The 24,241-nt window shown below is 39.8% G+C and overlaps 1 protein-coding gene across 2 annotated transcripts in view; it reads right to left on the bottom strand.

Annotated features, from left to right (window-relative positions):
* Nucleotides 1-24,241, bottom strand: part of LOC124795116 (serine/threonine-protein kinase PRP4 homolog) — a 164,002-nt gene that overhangs the window by 117,619 nt on the left and 22,142 nt on the right. For both annotated transcript variants that reach the window (XR_007016646.1, XM_047258972.1), the window contains exon 4: nt 13,714-13,904. Coding sequence is in view for 1 of the 2 variants with exons in the window: in XM_047258972.1 (XP_047114928.1) it covers nt 13,714-13,904 (191 nt within the window). In the remaining variant the exon portion in view is untranslated. The remainder of the gene's footprint in view (nt 1-13,713; nt 13,905-24,241) is intronic.

Consider the following 24,241-nt stretch of genomic DNA (forward strand, 5'->3'; position numbering starts at 1 on the left):
TAATCTAATACCCTCAGCATCACCCGACTTAACTCGACTACATTCCATTATCCTCGTTTTGCTTTTGTTGATGTTCATCTTATATCCTCCTTTCAAGACACTGTCCATTCCGTTCAGCTGCTCTTCCAGGTCCTTTGCTGTCTCTGACAGAATTACAATGTCATCGGCAAACCTCAAAGTTTTTATTTCTTCTCCATTGATTTTAATTCCTATTCCAAATTTTTCTTTTGTTTCCTTTACCGCATGCTCAATATACAGATTGAATAACATCGGGGAGAGGCTACAACCCTGTCTCACTCCCTTCCCAACCACTGCTTCCCTTTCATGTCCCTCGGCTCTTATAACTGCCATCTGGTTTCTGTACAAATTGTAAATAGCCTTTCACCCCCTGTAGTTTACCCCTGCCACCTTCAAAATTTGAAAGAGAGTATTCCATTCAAAATTGTCAAAAGCTTTCTCTAAGTCTACAAATGCTAGAAACATAGGTTTGCCTTTCCTTAATATAGCTTCTAAGACAAGTCATAGGGTCAGTATTGCCTCACGTGTCCGGATATTTCTACAGAATCTAAACTGATCTTCCCCGAGGTCGGCTTCTACCAGTTTTTCCATTCGTCTGTAAAGAATTCGTCTTAGTATTTTGCAGCCGTGGCTTATTAAACTGATAGTTCGGTAATTTTCACATCTGTCAGCCCCTGCCTTCTTTGGGATTGGAATTATTATATTCTTCTTGAAGTCTGAGGGTATTTCACATGTCTCATACATCTTGCTCACCAGATGGTAGAGTTTTGTCAGGGCTGGCTCTCCCAAGGCTATCAGTAGTTCTAATGGAATGTTGTCTACTCCCGGGGCCTTGTTTCGACTTAGGTCTTTCACCGCTCTGTCAAACTCTTCATGCAGTATCATATCTCACATTTCATCTTCATCTACATCCTCTTCCATTTCTATAATATTGTCCTCAAGAACATCGCCCTTGTATAGACCCTCTATATACTCCTTCCACATTTCTGATTTCCTTTCTTGGCTTAGAACTGGGTTTCCATCTGAGCTCTTGATATTCATAAAAGAGGTTCTCTTTTCTCCAAAGGTCTCTTTAATTTTCCTGTAGGCAGTATCTATCTTACCCCTAGTGAGATAAGCCTCTACATCCTTACATTTGTCCTCTACCTCTAGCCATCCCTGCTTAGCCATTTTGCACCTCCTGTCGATCTCATTTTTGTGACGTTTGAATTCCTTTTTGCCAGCTTTATTTACTGTATTTTTATATTATCTCCTTTATCAATTAAATTCAGTATCTCTTCTGCTACCCAAGGATTTCTATTAGCCCTCGTATTTGATCCTCTACTGCCACTATTTCATCTCTCAAAGCTACCCATTCTTCTTCTACTGTATTTCTTTCCCCTATTCTTGTCAATCGTTTCCTAATGCTCTCCCTGAAACTCTCTACAACCTCTGGTTCTGTTAGTTTATCCAAGTCCCATCTCCGTAAATTCCCACCTTTTTGCAGTTTCTTTAGTTTTCATCTACAGTTCATAGCCCATAGATTGTTGTCAGAGTCCACATCTGCCCCTGGAAATGTCTTACAATTTAAACCCTGGTTCCTAAATCTCTGTCTTACCATTATATAATCTATCTGAAACCTGTCAGTATCTCCAGGCTTCTTCAATGTATACAACCTTCTTTCATGATTCTTGAACCAAGTGTTAGCTATGATTAAGTTATGCTTTGTGCAAAATTCTACCAGGCGGCTTCCTCTTTCATTTCTTTCCCCCATTCCATATTCATCTACTACATTTCCTTCTCTTACTTTTCCTACTATGGAATTCCAGTCACCCATGACTATTAAATTTTCATCTCCCTTCACTATTTGAATAATTTCTTTTATCTCATCACACATCTCATCAATCTGTTCGTCATCTGCAGAGCTAGTCGACATATAAACTTACACTACTGTGGTAAGTGTGGGCTTCGTATCTATCTTGGCCATAACAATGCGCTCACTATGCTATTTGTAGTAGCTTACCCACATTCCTATTTTTTTTATTCATTATTAAACCTACCCTTGCATTACCCCTATATGATTTTGTATTTATAACCCTGTATTCACCTGACCAGAAGTCTTGTTCCTCCTGCCACCGAACTTCACTAATTCCCACTATATCTAACTTTAACCTATTCATTTCCCTTTTTAAATTTTCCAACCTACCTGCCCGATTAGGGGATCTGACATTCCACGCTCCGACCCGTAAAATGTCAGTTTTCTTTCTCCTGATAACAACATCCTCCTGAGTAGTCCCCGCCCGGAAATCCGAATGGGGGACTATTTTACCTCCGGAATATTTTACCCAAGAGGACGCCATCATCATTTAACCGTACAGTAAAGCTGCATGCCCTTGGGAAAAATTACGGCTGTAGTTTCCCCTTGCTTTCAGCCGTTCGCAGTACCAGCACAGCAAGGCCGTTTTGGTTAGTGTTGCAAGGCCAGATCAGTCAATCATCCAGACTGCTGCCCCTGCAACTACTGTAAAGGTTGCTGCCCCTCTTCAGGAACCACACATTTGTCTGGCCTCTCAACAGATACCCCTCCGTTGTGGTTGCACCTATGGTACAGCTGTCTGTATCGTTGAGGCACGCAAGCCTCCCCACCGACGGAAGGTCTAGGGTTCATGGGGGGGGGGGGGGGGGGCGAAAGATGTATAAGATATATAGTACAAAACTGAATAAGACTTATCACGAACACATCCACCACAAAAAATATTTGGGGGAGGCATGGAATCCACTATGAAAAGATGTCAATAATTATTTATGTAATTCTTTGCTGTGATGCATGGTGATACATTTGTGAAACAGTAGCTTGGGAAGCCTTCATACAATAAATTCTTTGGGCTAAAAATATAATGATTTTGTATTGTAAACAGTTTCTTCTTGGATGCAAAATTTACTCCAGCTGAATTTGTCCTTGGCATCATTTTGTTTTTATATTTTAGTGACTCAAAAACTTGAAGGAGAGCCCTAAACTACTGATTACTGAGGTTTAGGGAAACCACAAGTTTCCGTGCGGCATACAATGTTATTGAATTTAGCATATGTTAAAATTCAGGAGTAAGTAAGAAACATGTATTTTTTTGTCTTCTCAAAAAAATAAAAAAAATAAATAAAAAATAAATCCTGCACTGAGATACAGGCCACCAAAGACGACACTGCAAACACCATTTTGAAGATGCAAATTTTGGAAAATTTTTTAAAATGCTGTATCTCTGTAACAGTTCTAGATATTTTGTTAGAGTTTTTTTTTGTGTGAGAGATAATTGCTTTATGATTACAAGGGTATCCTCCATTTGGACATATCTGTCAAAATTCTTTTAGTGTAGCCATTTGATTTTTTTTTTAATTTACAGAATTTTTTTCCAAAAGTGCCAATCCAGAAAAGTTAGATTTTTTTCCTGTTGATTAGTACCATGCAGTACCATATTCTTTGTAAAGGAGAGCTTCCACTTTTAAGGTGGACAGGTTTTATTTTTTAAAAAATCATTTTTTTTAACTTTCAAGGGTAATGAATATCTTCACTGAAGTCGTTTCTTACTTAATTTCGTTGTTACAATGTTTATTTCTATTGTCTTTGTTGCAGTTATCACTTTCTTTGTTGCAGTTATTTCTTTTCACTTTCATTGTTGCAGATATTTCTTACACTGTGTTATAGTTCCTCGTCAGTTTCTTTGTCATGGTTGTTCATTGCAGGTTTCTGCATTGTAGTTGTTCAGTCCTAATTTGCTTACTGAAGAGGCTTCTAAGAAATATGACACCATCCACCAAGTGCTGTGTTTTCGTGAGGAATTTGTCAGTTGACACAGTTGCAGTGTGTTTTGTGAAAAGGACTGTTTGAAATGTCTTCTGACTAGGACCACAGGACAGTGAAGTGTACTGACTATTTGCATATCCATAAAAGAGTGATATGTAAGACAAATAAAAAAAAACAGACTCTGTTCAGGTTGGGAATAAGTGTTTTCATTTGAAGACTGTTTCAAAGTGAAGATGTTTCCAGTGACGACTTTTTGTGTTCTAAATCTTTTGACAGAACAAGGCGAAACCTCCCATGGTGCAGATGATGCAGATTTTGCATCAATAGACGAAGAATTAAATACCCTGAATGAGTGAACTACAGGGGTACGTGTTTAGTGCTGTTAAGAAACAGTGGTCAGAGACGCCGAGTCATAAGCTCTATGCATCAAGAAAGCGCAGAGAAATTACTAAAGTTATGCATGAATACACTACGGGAAAACTGACCCACACTCTTCAAAGCAGAATTTCCATCTTCAGAAGAAAATGAACCAAAGCAATCTTGCACCTCTTGCCAGGAATTTTCACAAATATCAATTCAGCTGTTGAATATTGTGCATCCTACAGTGAAAACATTTAAGTTGTAACTATTATTCCAGAGACAATTTCAAAGAAAACAATTTTGAGGCACGCTGTATCAGTATCAAAGTACATGGTAGACAAATCAAGAAATGTGAGGTCTGTAACAGGAGCCTTTGGAAGACCAGATCCCTATTATGGTCATCCTGTAGGAGCAGCTCAAGTTCAAATAGTGCAGTCATTTTATCTGGAAGATAAATGGGACTGTACTCGCCAGAGTGCCAACAAAAAAGACACTATAAGTGTAACAGTTGAAGGTCAAAAAGTTTTGAAAGTGAAGAGGTACATGACTCGCAGTATTAAAGAAACTTTTGCAATTTATAAGAGCAACTATACAACTTCACATATTGGAAGATCAAAATTTCATGCACTACGACCTAAGGGGGTGGTTCCACACACACCTACAGATCTCTGTGTGTGTATGCAAATTTTGAACTTTTGGTGGTAACCTTTAATAACTTACTGGAGAACGTGACATACGACACCTCGGTTGGGTGTGTGAAATCATTAGTAGTCTGTGACGTACAGCGAGAGACTTGTTTGTTTCACAAATGTGGTGACTGCCATGGAAAGGGAGGACTGTCTTTACAGACACTTGGTCTGGAAGACGTACCAATAACTCTGCAGAAATTACATATACGACATGGGAGGAAAATAAAGTAATTAAGAAAACTGTTGCCTTTGACAGTTTCATTGATGAACTTGGTAAATGGTCAGTGAAAGCAGTAAAACACCGGCATCTGAAAAAATTACAACAACAACACGTTGCAGAAGTGAAAGGGTGTGTACTGGCTAAAGAACTATGTTTAGTGTTTCACTGTGATTTTGCTGAGAACTGGTCTTTAATTCTCCCACCAGAAGTACAAGGGTATCATTCGAGTAATGACCAGGTGACCACAAGTGCTGCAGTTACAAGTGATGACACAGGACGTGAGTCAGCACATGCTTTGCTACCGATGTGCAAAATTCTTCAACTACAAAAAGGAGCAGAGTAGATCATCATCATTTCCGTTGGTGCTCCTAGTCATTTTAAAAATTGTTACCAGTTGTTTGAATTGAGTTAAGTTGCTGGTGACAACTGACTGGGTATACAGTGCTACTGGTCATGGGAAGGGGCCTTGCGATGATTTAGGCAGCCTGATGAAGCACCATGCTACAAAACAATCGTTCGAGATCAAATACAGCTATAATTCAGATGCTGAGGACGTTACGAGAGTCGCGAAATCTTACACATTCACAGCCCTCACTCTTCTGTCCAAAGAGGAAATCGAAGAATTCTGTGAGCCGAAAAAAGAAGAATGGTCCAATCAAACCATTCCTGTGAAAATCAAACCATTCCTGTGAAAGGAATTCAGAAGACACATTTTTGGACTCAAAGTGATGGGTGAACTCATATTGCTCGCACTTAACAGAGCACGAAAGAAGAAATTTCATTCGTTCAACCAACACTTCAGAAACAGCAGGAAATATTCAAATTCACAACCACAGAAGTGGGATGTTTGTGGCGTGTGTGTATGACTGTGACTGGTGGATTGCAGAGATTATAGACACCGGTTATGAGTTAAACGAAATTGTAGTGAACTTTATGCTACCACATGGATCAGCTGCTGGATACAGGTTTCCAGCTGAAGGACAGCAACAATGCCATCAGTGCTCACTTCCTGTTCACAATGTTTTGAATATAGTAAGTACTCCAGTTCCTATTGGTTTAACAGAAATGCATCACTCTATAGCAAAGGAAGGTACTGAAGCAGTAGTTCATTGACTGTCCACAGAAGTTGTTTAAATTGAACCCTTTACGTCTTTTGACCTTTCACATACATTTTGGAACCATTTAAAATGCTTGAAAAATGAGTCTCTTACTCATCTTCCAAAACTAACATTATGTTACGTTTTGATTTTTATGAGCCTGTTACACGACAGTGTGGTAATAAAACAGCTTTCATGTTTGGCAAAAATTTCAATTTTTTATAAAACCTGTTCAATCTAAAAGTAGAAGATCTCCTTTTCAGGGAATGTAGAACTACATGGTACTAATCAACAGACAGAGAGAGAGAGAGAGAGAGAGAGAGAGAGAGAGAGAGAGAGAGAGAGAGAGAGGGGGGGGGGGGATGGAGGGAGTGAGGGAGAGAAAATCAAAATTTTATGGACTGGCATTTTTGAGAAAAAAATTTTCCCACAAATTATAAAAAAAGTCAGAATGCTATAGTAAAAGAACTCCAAATGGAGGATTTCCTTGTAATCATAAAGCAATTATCTTTCAAATAAAATAAAAAAAGAGAGAGAGAAACAAAATATCTAGAACTGTTGCAGAGATACATTTTAAATTTTTTCCCAAAATTCGAATCTTCAAAATGGTATGTACAGTGTCATCTTTGGAGGCCTGTATCTTGGAGCAGAAATTTTTTTGGAGAAAACAAAAAATACGTTTTCCTTACTTAGTCCTTCATTTTTACATATGCTACATTTAATAGCATCTGAGACTATGAAGGTAAGATTTTTTTCCTAGCCTGCCTGAATTGACATGGACTATGCGCTAAGTGAAATTCCCTGATTTCCAGACAAGTTTTAATATTTCTTCCCGACAAATTTTGAGATCTCGAGGGTATGTAAAGACATAAGTTGACAAAAAGATGTAAGGACTTCTGTATTTCTCCCCCATGTGAGCAAAAATCTTAAGTACTAACATCATCTTTTGTAACGAGCTGTTTTTAGATGGAGAAAGCAAACCAAATGGTATATGTGTATCATTAGACCACTGTTGTCATTTTATTTCAATAAAAAACATCTCATGACAAAAGTGCACATTTCCTTGGAGCACAAGATGGATTTAAAATACCTTCACTGATTTCAGAAATATCCTCAAATTTACTTGTGGTGAGACAGTTGCAATTTCTGTTATCCATCGCCCATGGCCTGTGGCCCATAGAGGAGCACATCGGTCCTGGGTACATAAATAAACCACGAAAATCCTCCACATTATGCCACACAAACAGACCCATCCTGCGGGCAGATAGGTGAGACTAGTTCTGACAGGCAGGGCCTGCACATTAGTGGGGAACAATGAGCTTCCGGCCTATGGTTTTGGCCTGTAATGGAAATCCACTCATATGGCCAACTATTCACGTGTCACAGACATCATGTTCACGAAATGAGACTGCTGTGATCAATCCATGCAACAGATAACTGCACAAATACTGTGAGAATCAATACTAATGAGGATAGGTAGCAACTTACCGTAAAGATGATTGCTGAGGCGCAGACTGGTGCGTAGGAAAGACAATCACAATATCACAACTAAATTTTCGGCCATAGCCTTTGTCAGAAAATGAGATCGCACACACATCCACAGAATCACTCATATGCAACTCATGCACACATGACTGCCTTCTCTGGCACTGTGCAAACAATCTCTCAGAATCAGATCCAAACAAACCACTCCTCATGCCTCCCTGCCTCTCGTCGGCAGCTGCTAGGCTAGTGGCAAGAAGTCATGGCAGCTCTGACTGCAAGCTGAGGGGAGTGGTAGGAAGGGGAGAAGCAGTAACAACGAGGGAGCAGGGAAGCTGCGCACATTCTCAGCTCTGCCCAGCCAGTGATGTGTGACATCTCAGTAACAAACCATTTCATATACTGAGACAAAAATGAGATTTTTCCAGAACTTTTTTTCAGATTTCCCTGATATTTCCCTGGAACATTTGAAATTCATGATGCTTCCTGATTTCCCTTGTGACAAGCCTGTGTAGACATCAGTGCCCAAAACTAGACATTCACGCTATGCAACTGTTAGTACCTGTAAAGTAACAGTTTTGGATAGATCATTTCATGGGGAACAAATATGGGTGGGCTGCTCACTAACTCTCACTTTAGACTGAGTGGTTACTCACTTTAGACTGGGTGGTAACTCTACGTCTGAACTAAAGATATTATGGGTGACACAGTAACTTCTACATGACATGACAGGCAGGAGACTCAAGTCACCATTGGTATGTGAGCCATTACAAACTGTACATCTTGATCTCAGGCTCTAAGGTTTATAAGCACTAAGATCTGCATTGAGACTATTATGATTACAGCTCTGCCAAAGATTAGCATTGTTCATGTGTCTCACCAGACTCTTTGAGCAGCAACTGTGCTGCAAGTAGGGCTGTCAGAGATTCTGCTGCCACATTCAAATCCTTGAGACAACAACATTCCACCTCAGAGGAAAGAATATTGCGAGTAGTAGACAGAGTGAACTCAGGCAATGGTATCAGGCCATGGGGCATGCCTAGCTACTTCTGATCCTGCACTTTTCTACATGAAGTATGGCAAAAAGACACCAACATGGATCTTAGGAACTCAACTACTCCTATCACTATTTATTCAGTTATGATCTGCAGATGAGGGTGTAGAGTTGGAAGATGACTTACATCAACCCTTCAAAGCCAGTAGTTTCAGGGCGCATGCCTAGCCTACTGGCGGTAGTTTATATGGCTGGCTGGCCCCAAAATGCAGCGTTTCAGTGAAATTTCTCTAGGATGGGAATTACTTGTCCAAATGTTACGAAAATTTCAGGAATTGGTATCAATACATATTAATTATGATTAAAACATACATTTTCACTTAAAATGAATTTTGAGTGTGGTATATTTTGAAACAATCTTCAAAACAAAGTCCTACACCACAGTCCTTGCACCACAACGATGTTTCCTTACGTTTCCCTGTCTTCTTGCAGCAGCCTGCACATCTCTTTGTAGGCTTACTCTTCTTCTCTGTTGGTGGGATCTTCTCAATGAAATGCCTTGCTGTAAGCCGTTCAGGCACAGGAGTTTTTGAAGGTCGCCCACATCGAGGTGAAGTTACATTCTTCCCGTGAATTTCCAGCATTGTGTTATGAGCAGAAGCCTGAAATTTATATGAGTTTCTTCTGTTGTTTTTTCGCTAGCACTGTAAACAATAAAAGCATTGTGCACCGCAACATTCATCAGCCTTCTAAACATTTTCATATACCACTTTACACCTTTCATCCTTTCCATGAGAAAAGGTTGTAGTTTCTGATCCTTCAAATCTACACCATCCATAAAACTATTGTACTCTTTTATGCACTGAGGCTTTCTTACCTCGTTGCCCCTTTTGGTTGCTGTAACAATTGCACCATTATGAAATGTAGAAATAAAGGCAACCTGCTTTTTATCCACCCATTTCAGTACCATTACACTGTGTGAATGATATGCTACGAGTTCATCTTTCTTCAGTTTTGCACGTCTCAAGGCATCAAGTACATTCTTACTATTCAGTCGAAATGTGCCAGCTACATTCATACCTCTTTCCTTCAAAACGTGGCACAAAAGGATGCTGTTATAACAATTGTCCATCCCAAGCGTATGGCATAAGTTGAAAAGAAGCTCAACAAGCTTCACTACAATCCAACTGGTTTCCAGGGTATCTGCAGAAAGATATTTAGTTTCTATTTCTGTGGAACTTCGTGCATAAATAATAAATTGCCATAAATAACCTGTGGAAGATTCGCAGATCTCAGAGGACTTTATAACAAACTTTGCTGATTTGAGAGATAGATAGGTTTTTATTGCCAGCCTTCCTTTCCATAACGTAAGAGATTCATCAACAGAAATGTTTTCTCCCATGTTGTATGTTGTATGTATTTCTAAATGTATCATTCAAGTGCTCAATGATGGAACCCAACTTGAACAATCTCTTATTGCCTTCAAATGTATTCAGTTCTTCATTGTTTACAAAATGAAGGAATCTGCAAAGTAGATCAAACCTGTCTTGTTGCATACTCTGGTAAAAAATCAGCATGCTCAAAAGTGGATACTTGCTGAAATACAACTTTATGGATGGCTTCTGAATAATCGAAAAACACACAAAGCTTATCTTTGTCAGTATCTACCCAGTTACGTAGTCTAGAATGAGGTTGTAGATCAGTCTGTTTTTGTATACAATCTGCAGCATAACGGTTAGTTTCACACACTACTGTTTCTACGATGGTTTCACTGAAATACAGCTTGAACGCTTCAGGTGCAGAATTTACCTGTATCACAGGTTCACATTTACCAACGAATGGTGTTTTCAAAGAGACATAAGAACTGTCAACCTCTTGCCATTTCCAGTCTTCTTCATTCTGTGCGCGTTTCACTGGTGCACCTTGTTCGATGTCATCATTACTGTCCGCCATTTCTTCTTCACTTCTTTCAGGTGTTTCTTCCAAACAGTCAAAATCACTTTCATTGTCAACATCTAGATCACTCCCGCTGTCATTTATACTATCTAAACAATTCGTCGGTTCATTGAGAACTGTGAGAATTTGCTCTGAAGTAAGACTGCGCAAAGTGTTTCGCTGCATCGTTTTGCATTCAAGAGTGTCGCTCGTACTGTAAGACACAACACGTTATTTCTCCCGACTGCCTCACTTCGTGACAAAGATCTTCGAAGAAGAGCAGCACAAATATGTCTATAGTTAGCTGACAAAGTAGTATCGGATGTCATCAACAGATGGCAGAGCAATACAGTTTTACCTCCGAGACTGCAACTGGCGAGTACGTGGTCAGGATGCCGCCAGTGCGGACATTCGCAGCGCGCGTGTACGTACTCGGGCACCCAGCCTGAGGGGTTAAGAAACCTCATAATTTCAAGCAGTAGCTGATGATTTTTCATGCCTGGTTTTAATTTGAAGTTTATAATGATTGTGTTAATAGGGGTACTCAATGAGTGATACGTAGGATTAAGTAATGTTGGGCAATATGTTGCCACTGAACTGTGAGAGAGAGGGTGGTAAATAAACTAGGGACAGAGAGTGTCCTGCACAGCATCTCTGGTGATGTGGCATTACATCAGCCACGTAAGAAGACAACCATCGGTTGACCCCAAAAGGCAACACATACATATAGGTAACAGCATTTCACTGAAAATCTTAATTGATTTGCTGGTAAGTCCTTTTCTGTTAACCTGGGTACACAGTGAAAATGCTACGGAAAGTTCTGCAAGAATGTAAGTAAGTTAGGATTAAAGGAGGCCACACTCTGAGTAGTAGAAGTGTACAACCATCAACAGGCAAACAAAAAAGAATGGCCGGCCGGTGTGGCCGTGCGGTTCTAGGCGCTTCAGTCTGGAACCGCGTGACCGCTATGGTCGCAGGTTCGAATCCTGCCTCGGGCATGGGTGTGTGTGATGTCCTTAGGTTAGTTAGGTTTAAATAGTTCTAAGTTCTAGGGGACTGATGTTAAGTCCCATAGTGCTCAGAGCCATTTGAACCATTTTTGAAAAAAGAATGAAAAGTTTCCTAGGTTTTAGACAAATCCTTTAATGAGCTAGAGTACATGTACATGGACACCACTGCCGGTGAGTTTGTACATCACACAATGGCGATGACATAAAGGTGTGGACTGGGAGGGGGTGACAGTACAGAGGAAGGGGAAACTTGGATGGATAGTGTGGATGCAGTGGGTTTACTGAGATTCTCCACTAACCAAATGTACACACACCATTCACCCAACTGTCCCCCCTTCCTCTGTCCTGTCATGCAGTCCCAAAACCGTGCCTCCATGTCATTGTCATCACGTGCTGGACAAACTCAAGGCTCTGATACCCATGTGTTGTCATATTCCCATGCCATGCACATGCTGCCTTTTCCTCCTGCATTACTATCCCATACAGCTGCTGCTTGCCTCCATTCTGCCAGCTACCCATCCTCGCACTTTTGGCCTCTTTCTCCCTCCACCAACTTTACTCAACACAGCACAACCCCATGCCTCAGTCTACACACCGAAATGCAGTCTCAGCATATTCAGCAAGATTCATGAACCAGCTGTTACTGATAGTTAATAGCACAAAGCTGCTAAGACAAGAGTATTCTCTCATATTGTGGACTAAATGGTCACAAAGGCTGATTTATGTCATGTGCATTCCATCATTTCACATGGATTTTTTTTTTTTTTTTTTGGGGGGGGGGGGGGGGGGATTCTTCTCTTGCTCTAAATATCTCCCATTCCTCAGAAAAGAGTGATTCTAATCATTTGTAGTTCAAGAACCTCTGTTAATAATTGTTTAACCAGATGGGAATACTTATCACACATTACCAATTCACATTTTCACTTGTGTGTTTCATTACAAAGAATCCCACTCTTTGAAAACAATTCTCCAGTCACTATGCAAGACGCTACATCTAAGAATGACATACACTACCAATAAAAAAAGCTGTCCCTGGTTCAGAGTGGGGCTAAGTACACTGACAAGATTTGTGACTGTCAAATGTTAATAATATTTTATGCAAATCAAGTATTTTCACTGTATAGTGTAAATATGTATTTTTTATTATATACATTTTACTGAAATGATTGCCCAGTATTGTAATAACTATGTCTGAGAGCTGTTCTGAATGTCACCTTTAAAATGTGTAGTGACAGTCATATTTGGTTTTATTTTTAATATGTAGTATCTATTTGTAAATCTGCTGAGAAATAAACTGCAATTGATTATTTACATAAATATGTGTAATAATAATAATAATAACAATCTGTACAAGATACCAAGGATGGGATTGTGAGCATCAAAAGGGACGAGACGAAATAAAAAGAGTTATTTAAAGAAAACTAGGGATATATTCTCAATTACAGAATACAAAAAGGGCTAGCCCTAGAGGTGTAGGTAAAGACTGACTGCCAGGGTCAGATTTGAACAAAATAAAGGAATAAGAAATGGGAAAGATGGCAGTTCACACTTGTGTGATTGGTGGCCAGTCCTAGAAAACAGGATCAGAGGCAGATCATGCAGCCTCAAGTTTGTGGATGCATGCAAATATTTTGCGAAGTTTCTGCACTGTTTATGTTTTTTATCATTATGTTTTAAATGCATATTAAGGCTTGTTTGCACACACAGTATTACACATATGTATTAAGATGTTAAACTACAGCTGCCTTTAATCTGAACATTGGTATGAGCACTGCAGTGCTACACTAGGCATTGTGGTGGTACGATCATGTCTTCCTTTGACCTTTGAACTGACTTACCCACCTAGTTAACAAGTGGGCCACTGTTTGAGGTAGACTCTGGTCCAAGGCGCAACTTGGCATTTTTCACATCAACAAACACTGCTTGATGTGAAAGAAATGTTAAGTGCATACAAAAATCCTCGGACAAATCAAATTTCCAGCCGCTGATCTTTACATCCATCATCTCGAATTAAATGCTGAACAACACTAACCTGCCAAACACTACTGCACTTAGGGGGACCTACCACTACAGTAGTCTTTAAGTACGAGACTGATGCAGTTGGTCCATAGGTAAACACAGAAAACTTACCTGCTATGCCGACGTCTCTTCCTTTCATGTTTTCTCTTACTTGAATGCCCTTTTACGTCAGAGTCATCATCACCTAAAGTTATTATTTCAGGAACTGGTTTAGCATCTCCACGGAGTTCAGATCGATCATCATCATCATCTTCATCATCTTCTTCAGACATATATGCTCCGAGTCTCGCTTGAAGCAGTGCCTGAACCAAAATTGCAAAAGATAGAATTTATTCCACAAATTTCCTCAGCTAGGCATTTATACCAAAGATAGGTTAAGAATAGAGACTGTGCTACGGAAGACACTACATTTAAAAGATCACCACTACAGTGAGCATATTTAACAACTTTGTGTTATCTGACCACTATTTTTTTCCAAGCACAATAAACATCCTGAGTAATATTTTAACTGGGAAATGAATTAGTTGAGAAATTAACTTCAATCTACCACAACAATTGACATATACTTGCTACGATAAACCTCGTTTCTTCATGAGTGCAACGTTTTGGCTTTGCATATATTTTTTATTATTGTTGGGTTATTTCTGCATAATAAAGTACGTGGTCCAACAATGTACTTCCATTAAACGTCCATGACACACAGTTTTAATCTATCAGGTAAGTACAAACAGCATGAATGATTCATTTTAGTTTCTTAGTTTTCTATGATTGAAAATGCCTACATCTGAACACACCAAGCGAAATTAAACACTTTACCAAGCAGCACAGTCCAGTAATAGAAGATATACTGAATAGCATACATTCATGTCTTTTGTCATCTGTCGGTTAGCACCCGAAACATTTGAACCTGCTTACTGTATTCAAGCCTTGGATTCTCTTTAGAAATTTTACTCGTCTCCCCCCCCCCCCCCCCCCATCCATTATCTTCCATTACCAAACTGACAGTTCCTTGATGCCTCAGGATGTGTCCTATCAACCAATCCCTTCTTTTGGTCAAGTTGTGCCATAAATTCATTTTTTTTCCGTAATTCAGTTAAGTACCTTTTCATCTGTTATCCAACCTATCCATTTATTCTTCAGGGTGGTTCTATAGCACCACATTTTGAAAGCCTCTATCTTCTTCTTGCCTGATTTGATTATTATCCATATTCCACTTCAAGATTGATGTACTCCAGACAAATATTTTGAGAAAGGCTACCAAACACTTAAACTTTATATTACATATTGACAGATTTGCAAATATGCTTCACTTGTTTCTGCCAAGTCTGCATTTTTATATCCCCCTCTACTTCAGTCATCATCAGTTAGTTTACAGTCCAAAATGCAAAACTTTGGTGTCTCATTTCCTAACCTAAATTTAACAGCCTTACCTAATTTAATTTGGCTACATTCCCTCTGCCTTGTTTTACTTTTGTTAAGGTTCCTCTTGTAATCCTTTCAAGAGCGATCCATTCTGTTCAACTGCTCTTCCAAGACCTTACCCATCTCTGACAATCACACCATTGGCAAACCTCAAAGCTTTTATTTCTTGTCCCTGAACTTTAATTTGCTATAGAAAATTACTTCTCAGTTTCATTCACAGTTTGATGAACATACAGAATGAATAATATGAAGGATAGGCTAGAAGCCTGTCTCACCCCTTCTAAATTTTGGTTTCCTCTTCTTCATGTTCTTCAACTCGTATAACTGCAGTCTAGTTTCTGTGCAAGCTATAAATGAACTTTTAGTACTATAAATATAATTATCCATATTTTAATAAATTATAAAGAATCTTTCAGTATTTAATCCTTGCTACCTTCATAACATCAAAGACTGTAGTCCAGTTCACAGTGTCAAAAGTTTCTCTGAATTAACAAATGTTATAAATGCAGGTTTGCCTTTCGCCACCTTATCTATGTCAGCCCCCAGTAGCTGAATGTTCAGCGTGTCAGAATGTCAATCCTAAGGGCCCAGGTCCGATTTCCCAGCTGGATCAGAGATTTTCTCCCGCTCAGGGAATGGGTGTTGGGTTGCCCCTAATCATCATTTCATCCCCATCGCCGCGCAAGTCGCCAAAGTGGCGTCAAATCGAAAGACTTGCACCCGGTGATCGGTTCTACCCGACGGGAGGCCCTAGTCACAAAACATTTACTTTTTATTTTATTTACCTTATCTACGATGAGTCATATGATCAAAATTGCCTTGCGTGTTCCTGCTTTTCTCCAGAAGCCAAACTAACATTCGCCAAGTTCGGCCTCTACCAGATTTTCCATTCTTCTATATATAATTTGTGTAAACATTTTTGCAATCACGAATTATTAAACTGAATGTTTGGTAGCATACACACCTGTCAGCACCAGTCTTCTTTCAATTTGCAATTGTTACATTCTTTGTGAAGTATGGTAGCACTTTACCTCCATCATGTAATCTTGCACACCAGGTAAGAATTAGTTTTTTGTTGCTGGCTCTCCCAAGAACCTCAATAATTCTGAGGGAATGTTATCTATGCCTGGAGCCTTGTTTTCACTCAGGTCTTTCAGTGATCTATCAAATTTTTCTCACAGTATCATATATACCTGTATCATCTTCGCCTACTTCCTCTTCCCTTTCTATAATACTGCCCTCAAATCTGCCCCCCTGATATGGAAATCTATATATTCCTTCCAACTTCCAGCTTTCTCTTCTTTGCTTAGTACTGGCTTGAAATCTGAACTCGTTGATATTCATATTATTACTGCTCTTATTTTCCAAATGCTTCTTTAATTTTCCTATACACAAGATATATCTTGTTGGATATATCTTTCCCCTAGTTATGCATGCTTCTACAGCCATGCATTTGTCTTCTATCCACTCCCGCATAGCCATTTTTCGCTTTCTGTCAATCATATTTTTTAGGCATCTGTATTTCCTTTCACCTGCATCATTTGCTGCATTTTTACAATTTCTTCTTAAATCAATTACATTTGGCAATCCAGAGTTATCTGAGGATTTCTACTATGCCTTGTCATTATACTTATGTGATCCTGTGCTGCCTTCCCTATTTAATCTCTGAACAACACTGTAACGACGTTCGCCCAATTTCATTTCTTCTTTGTTTGTTGTCCTTGGTGTCGACGTACTGGCTGAAAAAATGGGGGGTGGAAGTGCAGTACTGTCTACTGTAAACGATGTAGCCAACAGGTACACATTTGCGTTTCACAGATATTTACTTTCACTTTCCACAACCCCCTCCCCTCTCCATATACAAACTTAATATGGCCAGTGCACAATTGTTTCACTATCGATAAGCCTCATTAATAGTTTTCAGGCGAACCTCCACATACTGCTACAATAGATTACTGTTGAATATCTATGAGCAGTAAAAACATAACCACGTAACTCACAGTTCTTCCGGAATAATCAGGTACATATGAAACAGACACTGTCATTGTTTCAACACGCGGCCTAATTGTGTTACACATATTTCAAGGTTACATTGATACATTGTTGCTGTTCTAACCAACATAGGTTTCTTGTCTGAAACTCAACTGTGGACTGACTGTCTCGTGACCAAAAATGGGGCCGTTATATATATCCTCACAATAATAGGTACCAAAGCTACACCTTGTTCAAAGTTAAATTTACAGAAATTACAATTAAAACTTAACTCATTAAATTAAATCAATACATCAAAAAAATTCTGTCTTTTTAATAGTTTCTTCTACTACAAAAGTTAGGCTGAATTATCTGTTTTAATCATGAAACTGACAAATATAAGCATGCAAACAATAGTTTGGACAAAACTGTTAATAACTTTGGAATTAATTAAAGAGCCACCTTTGCTAACATACTACAAAGAGGTTGAAATTATTACACAAGCTGACAAAGCCAAGGCACAGCAGCAGCCAAGCTCACTACCAAATAAGACAGGTCAACCAGAAAGAAGAAGCTTTTAGAGTAGTAGGGTGGCAAAGAAGGTTACACTGACTATGCTGCTGGGCACTTTTGAGCATTAATTTAAAAATATGAGAGAGTTTTTATCATTTTAAATGTGATATAAAAAGCTATTTGTGATGGCTACATAAAACATGACCCGTTTTATTACAATATACTACCGTATCTACTCGAATCTAAGCCGCACTTTTTTTTCCGGTTTTTGTAATCCAAAAAACCGCCTGCGGCTTAGAATCGAGTGCAAAGTAAGCGGAAGTTCTGAAAAATGTTGGTAGGTGCCGCCACAACAAACTTCTGCCGTCGAATATATGTAGTGCTATACAGGCCTGCTTTACAGGCACAAAGATAAATACTGGCGCCAAAACCTCTGCATCAGTAAATAAATTAAAAAAAGGTGGAAGACGAGCGTTTTCTCTGCCCCGAGTTTCGACCACCGCATTTTTCATACAATATCCAACGTAGTAAATACAAATTCCGTATTGTTCATCTACGAATGTAGCAGCATTTCAATGTACTACGAAAATCCGACTGGAACGACTGTTTGGGATGTTTATCAATATGGCCAACTCCACGTTCTGAATTTTTTCCAACCTGTGAGAAGAGATCGTTGCTAACAGGAATTTTTATGAATCACATGCAGTATTCTCTGCACCATAAGAATAATACGAATATAAACATTTTGCCATGTATTCTTTCGTGTTTGCTGCTATCTCATTTAAATCCTGTCTGCCTAATAAACTACGAAACTAGAGAGACAACAGCAAACGCGGAATAATATACATATGTCTTGTTTATATTTGTATTATTCTTATGCCTAATAGTGACACAGTCAGAAACGAAGCACGGCAATTGACTAGATTTTTAAATCTACAATGACTAATTCCTGTGCAGAATGTAATGTACTGAAGAGGCGTCTGCAAAGATTTTCAAACGGAGAAGAATTTTCGCTAAACTCTAGTTCAGAACATCATCTACCACACGCAGTCTATTATTTGGTTCTTGTTGATCATTATCAAAGAAAGCAGCAGTGTAAGTAACAACAAATAGCAGTCTCTTGCCATTGTTTCGCTAATGAGGAGATTCCTCTTTTAAGCCATGGTTGCGCGCACAACAGCAAGCCATGCCGCGAGCGGCGACAGGCCGTTAACACTCATTAACAGAATGCGGTAAACAATGCATGACACAGTACAATAATACATTTTCAGCTTAGAGTGACGTAAACACCTATAACATAGAGAACAGCACTTATCAGATCAAAGAAAAATAAGCAATCAATTCAAACCAGACGAAGCACGTGAAAAAGGAAGGGTACCCCGTATAAATACGGACGGAGCGCCTGACACATAGCAATGCCTACCTGGTAAAGCTTAACTGCTAAGCTTACGACTCGAACCAAACTACTGTAGCTGTATTGTCATTCATTCGACCTAAATTGTGTCTCATATTACAATGCACCAACTTTGTTTCTATTTCAAGGTGTGGCCTAAAACTTTTCTCTCCCCCTTGAATTTCGAGTCTCAAATTTCAGGTGCGGCTTAGATTCGGGAAATTTTTTTTTCCTTGATTTCAAGTCTCATTTTTCACGTGCGGCTTAGATTCGAGTGCGGCTTAGATTCGAGTAAATATGGTATACCTATAGCCCACTGACTTTAATACGTGTGAAACCGGGAGCTTATATGTACAAATATTCACTATAACAAATAGCATATGTACACACACACACACACACACACACACACACACACACACACACACTAGGTGTGATTCAGAAGTTTCAAGACTGATTAGTTGGGGAGCACGCACGGACCAGTTCCGCCGAGTGGGAGTAGTAGTGGGGGGGGGGGGGGGGGGGGGTTGAGGGATCAAACTGAAATTGCGGCAGTTGCCTCCGGAACCCTACAGAGTGCCCATCGTTTGCAGCATGAATGCGTGTCATTGACCTCGGTCGAAGAGGCGGAAATGGAGCAGCATTTAGAGCAGTGTTATGCGATTAAGTTTTGCATGCGATTGAACGAAACCGCCACGGAGACTCTCGGTATGATTCAAGAGGCCTTTAAAGAAGACGCCATGTCCCGTGCAATGGTTTTCAGGTGGCACAAATGTTTCAAAGACGACCACGGGAATGTTGAAGACGACAAGCGCTCTGGGAGGCCTTCATCAAGCCAAATGGATCAAAATGTGGAGAGAGTGCGGGAACTTTTAAACAGTGACCATCGTCTTAGTTTGAGTGCTCCGCTGCTTGAGAGATTGATTTTGCCACGTCCGCCCGGCGATCAAAGGCGACTGGATTCTCCACCACGACAACACGCCCACGCACATATCGCGCGCCGCCGCCGAAGTTTTGGTCAAGTTCAACGTGACAACACTCGCGCAGCCACCCTAAAGTCTCGACTTGGCTCCAAGTGACTTTTTCCTCTTCTCCCAAATCAAGACAGGTCTAAAAGGGAAGCGATTTGACTCCATCGACGCCATCCAGCAGGTTTTGATGAGATCCCTTGACAGCATGAAGCCAGAGGCCTTCCAGAAGGGCTACGAACAGTGGAAGATGCACTGGCAGTGCTGTGTCGATGCTGAAGGATCATATTTTGAAGAATTTTAGTCCCCTGTACTTAAATGTCCAATAAATTTGTAGTTCTGAGTTAAGTCTTGAATCTTTTGTATCACACCCTGTGTGTTTATATGTTTCTTTTTAAATTGCCTCTTAATTCAGTTACTTCAAACACAAATAACATGGATAAGTTACCTGCAAAAATTAGAGACTTATCGACATTAGTTCCACAGATAAAGGTACATAAACATGGCCTATTTAATACTGACTGCATAGGGCCTTCAAACTACCCTTAAATTGCTTACCATTCTACAGTTTCATCAGTTTTAGTCTACAGTTCACAAACAATAAAGTTTGGACAGCTACATCTGCTGCTGGAAATGGTTGGCACTTTAAAGTTCAAATTCGAAATCTTGTATTTCAATTATATAATTAATCTGAAAGCATCTAGTGTCTCGAGGTACCTTCCACACATACAACCTTCTTTCATGATTCTTTAGGCAAGTGTTAGCAATGATTAAATTATGCTCTGTGGAAAATTCTACTAGGTGACTTTCTCTGAATTCAAATCACTGATCAAAATTAAATGTTCATCTTCTTTAGCTATCTATATAATTTCCTATAGCTCACCATATTGTTTCAATCTCTTACTTGAATATGAAGATAGTTGGCATACAGACTGAACTACTGTCTCAAATGTTGGCATCGTGTCTACCTTCCCAGCTACGGGATCCACCTGTAGAATGTCTGCCTTGCTTTTCCTGACACTTATCCCCAGCCTGCTGAAACATGTCACTTCACGGTCATTCCACAAATGCCTTAAAGTTGGCAGTATGACTGATGAACAAACAAGGAACATGAGGCACTGTGTCCTCTGAACCAACTAAAGAACAGCAACATAAGCCAGTTCTGACACTGGCACTACCATATTGCAGACTTCTACATAAACACTGATTGCTAGTGTATATCACCTGCTTCTATTTAGAAGTGTTGTGTCATTGCTTCAACTACAGTTTTTATTTATTAAAGAATGTCACCAAAATGACATCACTTAAATAAACTTTAGAATTGCTACAAAGGACATGAGAGTTTTAGAAGCACAAGGAAAAGAACTGGGCACTCTACAACCTAGTGAAAGGACTGAAGTAAGCAGTGTTGAGCAAAGATCCTGCGTAGAAAACTGTGTTTTTAAGCACCCCTGGGGAGGGAGGGAGGGAGGGAGGGGAGGGGGGAGGGAGGGAGAGGGAGAGGGAGAGGGAGAGGGAGAGAGAGAGAGAGAGAGAGAGAGAGAGAGAGAGAGAGAGGGGTGCAGCCTTGCCTAGTTACAGATCCACATTCATTCCAAATCGCTGCAGTCCACTGACATATTTATGGAAAGACTGCCCCACAACAGCAAAATTGCTCATTTCCATTGGCATATTTATGGAAAGAATGTCCCAAGTTGCTAATTTCTTTAAGAGATTGTGAACTTTTTTTCAGGGGAGGGGCATCAATTAAAATGGTGTATGGTATATGGGCTTTGACTTTAAAAAGTTAACTCCAGTTTGGTGTTCTGACAATGTTAGTAATGGATAATGCACCTTACAATTCGGTGATATGAAACAAAACAATGACTAGTGGCCATAAAGAAACTACGGTGCTGTGGTTCCTCGCGAGATACATTGCTGCAGACATGAGAGTGACAAAGCTGATCTCATATTCACTTGTGAAACAAAATAAGCTTGTGATGTCTATTTATGTACTTATGATGAAGTTGCAAGGGAATGGGTCATTTGGTAATTAGGCTACTTCCTATTGCTGCCATTTCAAACTAACTGAATTGGTTTGAAGTGAGTTTAAGATTTACATTTGAAATAATAAGTCTTTTACTAAAACCAAAATGGACAGGCTATTACACGAAGGTCTTGCTACTGTAGATGCCACATCATGGAGGAAGAAAGTAGAACATTTTGGCGAGATTATGAGAAGCAGACTGTAGATGAAATTATAAAAGACAATCTACAGTTAATGGTTTCTCTTGTTGACGATGATGATGACTAGTTTTGGCACCAATTCAAACACTAATACTGATGAGGGGCAGTGTGAAATTGCACCACTGACTCGATAAATTGGTGAGAGTAAATGTATCCATAATTAGTTCTTTCACTGTGCAACAGGGTATGCACGTATTTTTTTATTTCATTCAACAAATGCTGATTGTGTGTTCTTTGTTAGGTTTACACTATTAGACAATGTTTTATATGCAGCTATTACAGTAATGATTTGGAATGACTTCTCATAGACACTGTCATTACCCTTTGTTGTTATTTATCTCTTGGTTTCATGCATTATCAAACAATTTTTCTCTGTAATTGCTTTTTCCATTGTCAGAAACATGTTCTTTGTTATAATGCATATACGTTATTATGCATTTGCAAAACATACTTTGGCACTATCAGTGGAGCTACTGTAACCTCACAACTCCAGTATAGCTACCTAGACACAAGCTGTCAAGTGACATATTGCATCAGATCAGATACACATTCTTCTGAGTAGTCCCTATCCGAAGATAAAAATGGGAGAAGAGGATGCTAACATCATTCAGCCACACAGCAGAGTGACGTGCCCTAGGAGAGAAAGATCATGGCTGTAGTTTCCCCTTGTTTTCAGTCATTCACAGTACCAGCACAGCAAGGCCAAATTGGCTTATGTTAAGAGGCCAGGTCAGTCAATCATCCAGACTCTCCTGCAACTACTGAAAAGGCTGCTGCTCCTCCTCCTCCTCAAGAACCACATTTTGGCTGCCCTCTCCACAGATAACCCTCAATTGTCGCTGCACTTATGGTACGGTTACATGTATCATTGAGGACACAATCCAATGCAACTCGACAAGGTCCAAGGTCAATGAGGGTGTTAACGAGACCTACTTTCAAAACTGGTTCGATATGCTTTCTTGCTTTCATTAATGCTGTTTAGCCTATAGCTTAGCTCCAGCTAATTGGAGGAAAGGAAATAGAATATGTTTTGAATGACAACTGTGAAATCAATGGACTTTTTGTTCAGTGTGTTGTTTGGAATTTACTGAGTATGCTCAAATATTTTGTTTGGTGTCTTCTGGAGAAGTTGTCTGCTGTACTGTTTTGCAGTTTATCTCCACATTATGGGTTGTATTTCGAATGTATAGTTATGGTCAACAGATCTGTACTGTGCCTCAAGGTCTATGTTAAACTAGCTGGTGAATTTGGTTATGTGTCTGTAAAATGAATAAATACATTGAGGAACCAAAGAAGCTGGTACACCTGCCTAATATCGTGTAGAGCCCCCACTAGCACACAGAAGTGCCGCAATACGATGTGGCATGGACTCGAATAATGTCTGAAGTAGTGCTGGAGGGAACTGGCACAATGAATCCTGCAGGGCTATCCATAAATCTGAATGAGTACAAGGGGGTGGAGAGCTCTTAGGAATAGCACTTTGCAAGGCATCCTAGATATGCTCAATAATGTTTTTGTCTGGGGAGTTTGGTGGCCAGCGGTAGTGTTTAAACTCAGAAGAGTGTTCCTGGAGCCATTCTGTAGCAATTCTGGACATGTAGGGTGTCTCCTTGTCCTGCTGGAACTGCCCAAGTCCGTTGGAATACACAATGGACATGAACAGCTGCAGGTGATCAGACAGGATGTTTGTGTACATGTCAGCTTTCAGAGTCTTATCTAAAAGTATCAAGGGTCCCATATCACTCCAACTACACATGCCCCACAACAATACAGTGTCTCCAGAGCCTCCACTGGCTTAAACAGTCCCCTGTTGACATGCAGGGTCCATGGATTCATGATGCTGTCTCCATACCCGTACAATTTGAAATGAGACTCATACGACCAGGCAAAATGTTTCCAGTCATCAACAGTCCAATGTCAGTGTCAACAGGTCCAGGTGAGGTGTAAAGCTGTGTGTCATGCAGTCATCACAAGTACAAGAGTGGGCCTTCGGTCCTGTATGCCCATACCAATGATGTTTTGTTGAATGGTACACATGCTGACACTTGCTTATGGCCCAGCATTGAAATCTGCAGCAATTTGTAGAATGGTTGCACTTCTGTCACATTGACTGATTCTCTTCAGTCGTCATTGGTCACATTCTTGC

Source organism: Schistocerca piceifrons, chromosome 4, assembly GCF_021461385.2.
Source record: "Schistocerca piceifrons isolate TAMUIC-IGC-003096 chromosome 4, iqSchPice1.1, whole genome shotgun sequence".
In the NCBI taxonomy this organism is placed as follows: Eukaryota; Metazoa; Arthropoda; class Insecta; order Orthoptera; family Acrididae; genus Schistocerca; species Schistocerca piceifrons.